The 12,883-nt window shown below is 46.9% G+C and overlaps 1 protein-coding gene across 1 annotated transcript in view; it reads left to right on the forward strand.

The window, feature by feature from the left end:
• The window catches only part of COL22A1 (collagen type XXII alpha 1 chain), a 310,551-nt gene that overhangs the window by 185,861 nt on the left and 111,807 nt on the right, over nt 1–12,883 (forward strand). The window contains exons 20-22 of the mRNA XM_054020800.1: nt 898–927; nt 2,120–2,173; nt 3,154–3,207. Of these exons, the coding sequence (XP_053876775.1) occupies nt 898–927; nt 2,120–2,173; nt 3,154–3,207 (138 nt within the window). The remainder of the gene's footprint in view (nt 1–897; nt 928–2,119; nt 2,174–3,153; nt 3,208–12,883) is intronic.

Here is a 12,883-nt window from a genome sequence, read left to right on the forward strand (position 1 = left end):
AGGTCTCTAGGTTCTTTGTGCAACATTCCATCCAATAGCATCATGTTGTTACAGCAGAAGCCTAACCTCGCTGTTGGAGACTGCAGATAAAGCCAGACATAGTTGGCCAAATTCAGAGATGAGGGATAACGGAGGAGCTGGAGGAAGGTGTCTGAAGATGTGAGGACCACTTTAACTTACACCTTCTTCCAGACTTCAGCATGTAGGTTACACCAACTTAAACTTCCTTGAACGTGGATGGAATGGGTGTAAATGACTCTATGGGAGTCTGACAGAGTGAAAGGGAGCCTGCTTTAGCATAAGGGAATCTAAGGCCCCTATCGTGCAAACATGCACATGGTTAATTTGAATCGTGGTGGTAAATCTCCCAGTGACTTCAGTGGGACAACTTGTGTGCTTCAAGTTAAGCACATGATTATATGTGTTCAGGATCGGGGCCTAAGTTAGTATAAAGGGATCCAACTTACACGCCATCCTTGAATTTGGCCCATTGTTTATATAGTACCACTGGTGTTTATGGTGCTTTACAGGTAGAAAATAAGACAAGATCCAAGGAGTTTACAATCTCATTTATGAAGATAACACGAGTATTATTGTTCTTGTTATTGCATAGCAACTCAAAGATGCTAACCACGGCATAGAGAACCAAGAGATCAAGGTCATTGCCAGGACAAGCTATCTACATAGACAGCACAGCATAGTTCAAGGATGTGTGAGGAAGGGAGGCTGTGCTGAAACAGAGTTAAAGTAAGCAGTGAAGGTTAGCAGGCATCATGGGGGAGGGGACAGCTAGTGCGGTTAGAAGTACAAAATAGAGAACTACTGTGTGCCTGAAGCTTTCTAGATGTGTCTTCCTCCTGTGAACTCCGTTTTACATCTCTGGCATCTTAATTTCAGGTACAAACGGAAGGTCTGAAAGGAGAGCAAGTAAGAACCGTTCAATAGCTCTATTGTACTAAATGTAAGAAGTAATAAGAGTCTTTTTTTTTTTTAACACTTGAAGGGACACTGTCAGGTAACTCAGCTGCCCAGATCAGTTTTTGTTTTCAAAGCATGTTGCAAAGTCTAATATGACTAGAAATATTTTCATGATATGGGAAAGAAATCTTATTTGCCAATGCCTGAGAACCAGCAAGTGAAGCTGGCCAGACTACTCTCATGACGCCAGCTGAGTCTAACAGAGACCATAAACAGGGCAAATGGTGAAGAGTCAGTTACTCTGTAAAACTTCTTTCTGCTTTTTATACAATAAAAGGTGTGAATAGGGATTTTAAACGTGGTTTGATTTTTATCTGGATAGGGTCACTGAACATGGACACACAGACACTGACAGGAAGCCATTTGTTTGTGCCTCTTATTGCAATTTGCTTTTTAAATATGTATTTTATACTCTAAGGGCCCAATTCATGGCTGCGCTATTGCAAAGGGGCCACACAAGGCCCAGAAGAATACCCCTGGTGCAGGAGGCCCTCTATGAGAGCTGACTCTGACACAACCCCCCACTCCCTTCTAAGAGTCCTATTGCATGGAGTGTCCTGGAGGGACTGGGAATGTGGCCAGGATGGTCCTGTGGTGAAAACGTTCCCCCATTGCCTTGGGCAGCTCAGCACAGGTTAGAGAAGCCCTAACTGACACTAGGGGCTGAACCAGCCCCAGAATTGAGGGAAATACCAACTGGGCTCTGCACTGGCTCATGAATGAACTGGGGCCTAAGAGAAAAACTCTCCTGGAGGCAGAGGGTCAGTAAGGCCCTGTGCCCCAATTCACCCCCCATGCAGAGGGCCAGCACAAACTCCATGCACCACTTACAGCCCACTTATACCTTCAATATAGGACTCAAGTGGAAATTATGGTACGTACATAAGCTTTGTGTTGGCCTTTTGCATAGGGGTTAACTGGGGCACAGGGCCTTTGCATTGAATCTCCTGTTAGGAAGGAAGGGAGGTTCAAATTCTGCATATGATCCTTGTGCCCTGGGTGAATTTCACACCCCACGCATACAGAAGGCCTGCTCAAAGAGATGTGGCAAATGTATCAGCAGCTGCCCTTGGATTTATTATCTCAAAGAGGAAATCAGTTACTTGAACACTGACGTTGGGTTCTTTATTTATTTTCATAGGGGGCCCCAGGCCCACGAGGCCCACAAGGCCCACCTGGAGTTCCAGGGGCACCGGTAAGTAGTTTCTTTTACTGTAATATTGGTTCATATAGGCTGAAATTCACTCTAGCACAGGAGACCCACCCAAACCCTATGTGCTACTCAGGCCTTGTATGAAGAGCTTAAGTGATGTACGCATCCTTAGATCTTCTGCATTGGCAAGAGGAATTCACCCTTTGTGGAGGAACCACTCAAAGCCACGTACCACTTAATCCCTGAGGGTGGTGCATAGGACTTGGGCTGGCCTTCTGCATGGGGTGAGTGCCACCCATGGGGCCCCATCTTGCAAGGTGCTGACTGCTCTCAACACCTGTTGATTTCCTGGGAAGCTGTTGGCATTCAGCACCTCTCGGGATGATTTTCAAACAGGAAACTTGTGTTAACTCCTAGACAACAATGTCATGAACCTCAGATTAAGTTTGCTACAGAAGGGAGCGAAATCGCCAGAAAAACCTCCATTACAAATGATTTATATATATATTGGGAGGGGCAGGAGGAGTATTTTCCAATAAAATCTAGACATCTGAACATTCTTTCCATTTGGCTTAACTGTAGCCTCTTTTCCTTAGCTATATCTTATGATCTAGTTCTAGAAGCCAGCGCTTATCACACCATGATTGTTACTTCATTTTCACACAGTCTGTTTGTTCCCACTCCGGAAGCTGCAAACTGTCCTGTCTTGCAGTGACTTTTGTATCATGCTTTGGAAAGTTGTCGACATTATGAAGATGTATTGCTAAGTAAGCGAGGCAAAGCTGATTTAAAATATATACCCAAGTATGATTATGGGCTCCCCTTATTTAATCAGCACATTGACTCACCTTCTCTATGCTGTTCTATTGTCCTAAGAGTTCACGAGATAACGTGCTTATCAGATAAAAGGCATCCGGATACCGATGCTTCGCAGCAATAGCGCAGAACTGAGTGAAATTGCCTGCACTCGTCAGTGTTTTGTCTTAGTAGTACATTCTCTGTAAACGGTTTCTCTTTGAAAGGGTCCAGCCGGTTTGGAAGGCAAGGCCGGAGTTCCTGGTTTACAAGGTCAAAGGGTGAGTTGATGTTTTTATTTCATAACTGTCTCAGATGTTCAGCAGGGTGGCTACTTTGTTTTGATAGGGCCTGGACACCTGCTCTAGTTTACACGGGCTTTGTGCTGATTTAGCTATTTCAGTGAAGGGTGTAATTTCCCTATCAAAATAGTTAAATCGCTACAGCCCCTAGTGTGGTTGCAGTTATATCAGTATAAAGGTGTCACGTTAGATTGCGATTCCTACAGAGGACAGCTCGCTTACTTACCAGATCAGCGGTCGGGGTCACCAATGTGGTTAGATGTTGGTGGGGTGTGTGTTCATTCAGTGATAGCAGACCTCAATTAAACAGCCCAATAAATCCACAGACTCGGTTTGTAGCAAAGGCTCCCAGCCAGGTTTATTGTCGACGAAGCGCGGCAATAGCACCTGGGCAGGACTTTACGAGGCTACTAAAACATGCATGCTCGTGACAATGGACACAGCTGAGTCAGTGGCGGGACTTTCCACTGCTCCCTAGGCTGGCCAAAGACACTCCCTCTGAGATACATCTTTATACCCCGATACAAGCAAGTTAGTACTTCCACTGACATAGTTAGTTACTGCCCCCCCCCCCCGCCGACGTGGCTAGTTATCACCCATCATCTTGTACATGTTGGTTCTGTCAAAATATCTCTATTACGTACTGTCATCCTGAGCTTATCTTTCAGGAGGGCTCAGCGTGTTCCTGTTATCCTTGGGGAATGTTTCTGTACCATCCTTGTTATCGGGATGTTCAGATACCACTTGATATCGGGATGTGGTTGCGTGAGCACTTTGTGACTAGCACTTAGGAATGTGTATTTCTGCAATATCAGCCCTGTTCTTGCCACATTCTCTGAGCAGGTCCTGCCTCATACCAGGCCTCTGATACAAGGGCTTATGTCTCAGGCTCTCTTCCGTCTACAACCGGTATAGCTTATTTCCCAATAGCTATAGAGGTAGAAGGCTCCTCTATACCAGTAAAACTTCGCCGACACTGGGGGAGTGCCAATTAATCTGCATTGGTCTCGTTAAAAGGTACAATTTTAGTACCCTGTAGTAGACAAGGTCTGAGACACAGTGCTATTAAAGACTGTCCAGAATGTGCAAATAACACCCCAGATTTTGAAGAAAGAAGGAGGGTTGACATAATATTACAAATTTCCAAGATACTTGCCGTTTGTTGGCTCATGCACATGGCTGATCATTATTTTCAGGTTGCCAGTGACTTAAACTGCAGTTACAAAACAAATTTGCAGTTTTTTGTTCTCATGCATCCATCCTTCTCTCACGCACCTGCTCGCTTTGTGTCTGCGTCTGCCGCCCTCACTCACGCTGAGTGCTGCTAACTCCCACCCCTAGTGCCTTTGGACTCAATGCAAGTACTCAGTGGGAGAAAGAGTGGGAGAATCAGATTCTCAATGATCTACAACTCAGTTATAACTGTGTTCACATTGATAACTCAGCACTCTGAAAATCTGAGTGGGTTTATCTAACAGCGAGGGACTGTTAGAATTGCACGGCCTTTCTGCACTAGCTTGTGGAGCGGGACCAACATGCAAAGGAGAAGATCCCATGAAGGGGGCAAGGCAGAGGACATGCTGGGGGCTCCAAGGGGCATTCAGAATGGTCACTTCCCCCAAGTGGAACAGCTCTCCACTGCCCTCAAAGGTGCCATTCAGTTCAACAGGCACAGAATGGTGGAGGAACCTTGAGTTAACCTACAGATCAAAAAACGGTAACCACGTATTTGCCACCATAGGCCGGGTAGGGCATGAAAGCAAAGGCAGTGAGGGAGTAGCTGCAGAAAGGTGGATTTCTGGCACATAGCAGTGTGCCGGAAATAACCATATGCATTTGCACTCCAGATAATTTAATGTATGTCCAGAGTTCACAGTGGTCAAAATAACTCAGACTTTATTTCTCACCAGCATGTGCCTTTTGAAGGGATGCTGTTGGGTCAAAGATAGCCAATGCAGGGAGGTTTTGTAATAACAAGCTTTCCAAAAACTGAGGCCAATAGAAATGTATCCAGGAATTTAATAGTCCAGTGGAAACTTTAGGATCAAATAGATATTCCCATGCAGGGTTTGTGACTTTGTTTGGAAGTGACATAGGAGCACAAGTCACATTGAATATTCAGACCTATTGCTCTTCTAAACAAACCTGGTGTTTAGTTGTGTACATTGACTTCCATGGGAAGATCTAGGTACACGGTGTGTATTCACAGGGTGGGGTTGTGTGTGTGTGTGTGTGTGTGTGTGTGTAACATCAGAACTTTCAAGAATGGAATCCAGGCTTGATCCCATTGATTTCAACAGAATAGGGCCCCTGGTTAGAGAGTAGAAAGAGCTACACCTATGTATGTAAATCGAATCTTCCAAGAAATGTCATCAACGCAGAAGTCATTTTGGTGGAGTAATGCTAAATTAATCAAATCTGCTTTGGATAGTTAGTCCCCTGTGTTTAAGTCTTTATTTCCTGTTGGTCTACGTTAAAATAAAATGCTCGCAAAGTGCTAGCTCGTCATTTCCCAGAGGCTTCACAAAGTGTTTAGTGAGATTCCTCTTGGTGTAGTGTTCTCTTCACGATTGCGGTGACCCAGAGCCCTGGCTTGAATTATTTACGCACTGTTTAAACGTGACATCGGAGCGGCTATGGTTGATCATATCACACGGAAACTTTGAACTCACCTCCCCTTGTTTTAGCCCAGTGATGTGAGGAGCGTCTTTTCAGACTGCTGTCTCTGTGCTGCTGCTGTACTGTTTGATTAGCCAACCTTGCACTGCAGTGGTCTCCAACCTTTTTATGCCCAAGATCACTTTTTGAATCTAAGGGCAACTCAGGATCTACCCCGCCCCTTCCTCGAGGCCACGCCCCTTCCCCAAAGCCCTGCCGCGCTAACTCCATCCCCCCCTCTCTCTGTGGCTCGCTCTCCACCACCCTCACTCGCTTTCACAAGGCTGGGGCAGGGGTTGGGGTTCGGAAGGGGGTGAAGGGTGCAAGCTCTAGAAGAGAGTTTGGGTGCAGTAGGGGGCTCTGGGATGGGGCACAGTGTTGGGGTGTAGGAGGGAGTGCAGGGTGCGGGCTCTGGGAGGGAGCTTGGGTGCAGGAGGGGGATCCGGGCTTCAGCAGAGTGTTGGGGTGCAGGAGGGGGTTTGGGGTGCTGGCTCTGGGAGGGGGGTCAGGCCTAGGGCAAGGGGTTGGGGTGTGGGAGGGGGCATGGGGTTCTGGCTCTGGAAGAGGGCTCAGGGCTAGGGGTTGGGGTGTGGGAGGGGGCATGGGGTTCTGGCTCTGGGAGGGGGCTCAGGGCTGGGGGTTGGGGTGCAGAAGGGCGTATGGGGTGCTGGCTCTGGAAGGGGGCTCAGGGTGGGGCTTGGCATCCAGGAGGTGGTCCATGGTGCAGAAGGGGGTATGGGGTGCAGGCTCTGGAAGGGGGCTCAGGGCTGGGGGTTGGGGTTCAGGAGGGGGGGTTGGGGTGCAGAAGGGAGTACGGGGTGCTGGCTCTGGGAGGGGGCTCAGGGTGGGGCTTGGCATGCAGGAGGCGGTCCATGGTGCAGAAGGGGGTATGGGGTGCAGGCTCTGGAAGGGGGCTCAGGGCTGGGGGTTGGGGTTCAGGAGGGGGGGTTGGGGTGCAGAAGGGAGTACGGGGTGCTGGATCTGGGAGGGGGCTCAGGGTGGGGCTTGGCATCCAGGAGGCGGTCCATGGTGCAGAAGGGGGTATGGGGTGCAGGCTCTGGAAGGGGGCTCAGGGCTGGGGGTTGGGGTTCAGGCGAGGGGATTGGGGTGCAGAAGGGGGTACGGGGTGCTGGCTCTGGGAGGGGGCTTAGGGTGGGGCTTCAGGTGCAGCCCCCGCTGGGCAGCACTTACCTCCAGTGGCTCCTGGTCAGCGGCGGGCGCAGCAAGGCTAAGGCAGGCTCCCTGCCTACCCTGCCCCCACACTGCTCCCGGAATGGGCCAGTGCGCCCCTGCCACCCCTGGGGTGGGGAGGGCGGGGGGCACGTGGCTCCGTGCGCTGCCCCTCTCTGCAAGCACCAACCCCGCAGCTCTCCTGGCCAATGGGAGCTGCAGGGGTGGTGCTTGCAGGCAGGAGCAGCGCGCGCAGAGGGAGATTCCTGCCCCTGCCCACCCCAGGGGCCACGGGGCTGCAGTGGCCGTTTCCGGAAGCAGTGTGGGGGCGGGGTAGCCATAGGCAGCCACACTGCGCTGCCGCCAGAGATCGCAATCAACTGGAGAGCCTCTAGGATCGACCAGTCGATCGCGATTGGCCGGTTGGTGACCACTGCTTGCACTGCAATCATAGTGAGTTAGTGATGCATTCATACACGAGGACAGCACTGGAGGTTCATTTTGCCTAGACATCTGTCACCGGAGTCAGCAGCAAAGCTGTTTAAAGAACTCACATTAAAGCAACCTATGATCTAAGAAAAAAGATACAGGGCAAAGAACATCTCTCTGCAGCAGGCTTTGCTGCATGCCTTCCGCTGAATAACGTCTCACAGAATCGAACGACATAAGCTTGACTGAAGAGTCGTCCCAGGGAAATGATAGCACATACGCTGGAACAGGTTAATTCCTTAATGGAAAAGGGCCCTTGCTTTAGCTTTCATTTCCTCTGGTGCTTAGAAAACAGAACCTCCCGTTATCTCTTTAGCAACTAACTATCTTGTGCTTTGTTGATGAGACAAGATGTTCCACATTGTCCCTGATTTTAAAGCCTGCTTGGAAACACTGCTTCTCTAATCCGATTAATAGACAGCATCCGTTGAGTAAAAGACTATGATCTGTCAGGGTTTGTAGCACAACATAAAATGCTTAGGCTAATGACCAATTCAGGAGAGCTGTCATTGAACGCATACTGTGTTTGAATGTTTCCCTAACTGCTTTGTTGTGCCTTGCTATGAAACATCTTAGGGGAGGGAGTTTGATCAGTCGCTAAGACACTTAGCTGGATAGAATTTTTTAATTGAAAAAATTGCCATCCAAGAGAGCGTGTGACTATCTGAGGTGTGCAGAACCCTGAACATGGGGGTCTGTAGTGACATCCAGCAGACGTGGAAGCTGTAGTAGACTAGCAGAGGCCACTGTCACACCGCCACTGTGATCCACGAGGGGTTTGAGCTACTTCTAAGCTAGCAGCCAGACCTGTAGTGGCACAAGTTCTCCTCCCTTCTGCCTATGCACACAAACAAGCTGGCTCCGTAGAAGCAGTGTGATCTGCTGAATAGGACACTGGAGTGGGAATCAGGACAACCGGGTCCTATTCCTGGCTCTGCCACTGTGGTGTGACCTTGGGCAAGTCACTTTACCTCTGTGTGCCTCGGCTTCACCTCCTACCTTTTGTCTGTCTTGTCTATTTAGATGGTAAGCTCTTGGGAGCAGGGATGATTAGGGGGCTGGGACACATGATTTATGAGGAGAGGCTGAGGAAACCGGGCTTATTCAGTCTGTAGAAGAGAAGAGTGAGGTGGGATTTGATAGCAGCCTTCAACTACCTGAAGGGGGGTTCCAAAGAGGATGGAGCTCGGCTGTTCTCAGTGGTGGCAGATGACAGAACAAGGAGCAATGGTCTCAAGTTGCAGTGGGGGAGGTCTAGGTTGGATATTAGGAAAAACTATTTCACTAGGACGGTGGTGAAGCACTGGAATGAGTTACCTAGAGAGGTGGTGGAATCTCCATCCGTAGGCGTTTTTAAGGCCCAGCTTGACAAAGCCTTGGCTGGGATGATTTAGTTGGGGATTGGTCCTGCTTTGAGCAAGGGGTTGGACTAGATGACCTCCCGAGGTCCCTTCCGACCCTGATATTCTATGATTCTATGACATGGTGTCATATATTTCATAGGGACTGGGAATAAAAAGGAGCTAGAAAGAGCTGCAGATCTGAGGTTGCTGCTCTTATTGATATAGCAGAACTAGTAGTTTAGTATACCTCCTTCCACTGGTTATAGGTCTGGTTAAAAGTTATGGACCATTAGTTACACAGACATCATTTGCCTTGTTATAGAGAAGAGAGGACCTTGATTGTAATTTCTTAACATAGGGCCTGATGCTGCAAATCTTTACATGAGGGAATTAGGATTACTCACATGAGGAAGGGTTTGTAGTAATGCATCCCTAGATTATGAGGTACGGGAGGCAGACATAGTGTCTTCCATTTGTCTGTAGAGCAAACATGAACTACAGATCAACGAACAAGCTCTCCGCCAGAAACGGGTATTTCAGACTTGTTCAGTTAACACCAGTGACCCCCAAACAGTGAGCCTGTTTAAGGACTAATAGTTTTTCTGTCATTCACCTTCATGAATGTTGCCTCTTAAATCCTGAAGTTGGAGAACGTTGGCTTTTCAAAGCAGGGTGGTTTGCTTTGGCTTAACTTACATCATAGTAAGGACCAGCACAGAGCCAGGGGATGAGCACCAGGGCCCTTTACTGGGCATCTATTCAGGGATTTCACTAACCTTGTTGCCCAGTGGTGGGGCCTTAGCAGCCCCACAGTGGAGCTGGCGAGAGTATTAGCTAATCTGGCAGATCAGCATTTACAAGGATTTGTCTGACAACCGTCTTTAGTCACAGGTAGTGAAGGATCTTTTAATGGTGTATGGAAATTGGGTCTGCTGAAATACTAATCTAAAGCCTCTCATCAGTGAATGCTTTGATCTAATCTTGGGGCTAGTAAATAATAATTGAAACCTAGACCAAGCAACACTGTTGTGTTTGATTCATCAGCCAGGAATTTCCGACTATCTCTGTGTTACAGGCAGTCAAGGTCTAGGTTTCTACACTGACATCCTCATAACCAGACTGCACAGTGGGAACAGTGAAAGTTTTCCATTCTCATCTGTCCCTCATCTTTGAACTGTAGATCTCAGGGCAATTGCCCTAGAATACATGCATTTATGAGAGTTTGAATTTACTTTAGTTTTTTTTTATTTGGGTTGTGGAATTTAATATGAGAGAAACCGTTTGGAAAGATAAAAGCCTTCTTCCCTTTGCCCATTGCTGGAGCTCCATCTTGAAGGTGCTGAAATATTTGGATAAGTTAGAAATAGGACAGGTCTGTCCTTGCTAAATATCCCAGACTCAGAAAGTGCAGACAGTCTGGATGCACTTCAGAAAAGCATGCAGACCTTTGGGTAATAATCAGACCTTAGCACATAAGGTTTTGAGGATTATTTATCAGTATCTGGAATCCAAGGGTCAAATTCTCTTCTTACAGAGATCAATGTAACTCCACTTACCTCATTGAAATTGCAATAGGAAACCAAGAGGTGAATTTAATTAACCTTGAGACAGTAAATCCCATTTAGAAATGAGAGGACAGCTTCCGACATGCAAGTTCAGTGTGATCTACTATATTTTAGTTTAGTTTTTCAACCTCACATTCTCAAGACTTTGTCAGGGCCAATGGAAAAGAATGGAGCAATTAAGCATAAGTCATAAACAACAAGGAAATAGTTTTGTTTCTTTAGAATGGTACTTTTTAAACTAATGTCTGGGTCCATGAGTGGGGTTCTTAGACACTACGGAATACAATATTACTAATAAGAATACAGTGAGGTCTCCCAGTGTCTGCATTGGAGTTTCTGGCAAATATGAATTTAAAGAAAGCATGAGGTAATATGATCACTGAATTGAAGGCACTCTAGAGAAGGAAGAGGCTAAGCTTTCATGGGATCTGGCAATTATCACAGACAGAATGGTGCAGGCAAACAGGCCAGACGTAGTTCTTGTAGAAAGGAAGACAAATAAGATCATTTGGGTTGATATTGCCATACTAGCAGTCAGAAATATAAAAAAGAAGCAAGAAGAGAAGATGGCAAAGTATGAAGAAGTCAGCCACAAAGTGGATCGATTATGGAAAGCTAAAATAAAGACTATCCCAATGATTATTGCAGCACTTGGAGCAATCCCGAAGGGTGTTAATGAGCAGCTCAAGAATATATTAGAACAGGGGTCTCAAACTTCATTGTACTGCAACCCCCTTCTGACAACAAAAATTACTACACGACCCAAGCGGGGGGACCAAAGCCTGAGCCCACCCGAGCCCCGCTGCCCTGGGTAGGGAGGGGGACAAAGACAAAGCACAAGTCCCACCACCCCGTGCAGGTGGGCCAAAGCTGAAGCCCAAGGACTTCAGCCCCAGGCAGGAGGCCTGTAACCTGAACCCCATCACCCCAGGCTGAAGCCCTCAGGCCCCAGCAAGTCTAATGCCTCAATTAAAATGGAGTCCTGACCCACTTTGGTGTCCCGACCCACAGTTTGAGAACCACTGCATAGGATATCATGATCAGCGACTTCCAGAAGACAGTGCTCTTAGACACTGTGAGAATGTAAAGGAAAGTCAAAAGAGAGCAATTTGAACACCTGAAATGCAGGGATACTGTCAAGAGTTTAACTAAGCTCCTGACTACCCAAACCTATGGAACAGGTTCGCGATCAGGATTTATTGATGACTCATGGGGATACATTTTAGACAGTAACTTTCCCTTTTTTATGCATAATGATCTTGTTTGTTGTGAAGGCTTTTTGTTTAACAGCAAAATATCCCCACTACTACTGCTGCTAATAATGTCATTATTTTCCTTGCTCATGTTGCTTCATGCAGAAGATAACCTATCGGAAGAGCCATACACACAAAGTTTGTGAATTCCTTGTCTGAATAGAGATTATTGATAAGAATGTTACTACAGAATTATTTTGCTATCAATTGCGAAGCTCGGGATTGGATTGTGTCTTGTTTCAGACATGTAACATGTTCTTATGGATTTTATGTGACATCCTCTGTAACCTTAATTTAGCTGCCTTGTTCCAACGGGCTTTACACATGCCCACTTCTGTTGGATCTTCATCTCAGGAGTCACAGCAACATGAAGAGTTCTGTACACCCTCTGTGGTTCTTTACAAATGGATTGTGATGCTGTGAGTTGTAGTAGGTCTAATATAAAACAATAACTATTGTTAGAAAGTTGGTCTTTTATTGGACCAACTTCTGTGGGTGAGAGAGACAAGCTTTCGAGCTACATAGAGCTCTTCTTCAGGTCTCAGTACCTTCCTCAGGCTTGAAGAAGAGCTCTGTGTAAACTCAAAATCGTGTCTCTCTCACCAACAGAAGTTGGTCTAAAAAAAAGATATTCCCTCACTCACCTTGTCTCTCTAATATCCTGGGACTGACTACAGCAACACTGCATACAATAATTGTCATTTAATAGTTACATTACAGTATAGCCCACAGACCCCAATGGGAATCAGGGCCCGTTGAGCTAGGAGCATATTCTGAACACAACAAAGAGCTGCAGAAGTTTAGAGTTGTGTTCTAGCTAGCATGCCTGGAGGTGGAAACCTGATCTGGGACATGATACGCTGCACACCTTGCTTTTGTTGTATTGTAACATACCATTGCCCAGAGGTACCCTGAGTTGTGAGGGCCAATCACCTGAGTGTTGAGAGGAAGAGAAAGCAGCAGGAGGAAGTGTGCATACACTATGGGTGGACTTCTCTAATGGCAGCTTTTCCCTGGTGATTTTGCTACAGACTATAGTAATGCTGTTTCTGTTGAACCCTAACTTTCAGTATCAGTTTTAGTGCATTAGACTTCCTCCAGCACAGCTGGTAAAAGCAAGCTTGGATTTCAACCCAGACCATTGAGCTAATCCAATAATTAACACGATGTTCATCCA

Source organism: Malaclemys terrapin, chromosome 2 (genome assembly GCF_027887155.1).
Source record: "Malaclemys terrapin pileata isolate rMalTer1 chromosome 2, rMalTer1.hap1, whole genome shotgun sequence".
In the NCBI taxonomy this organism is placed as follows: domain Eukaryota; kingdom Metazoa; phylum Chordata; order Testudines; family Emydidae; genus Malaclemys; species Malaclemys terrapin.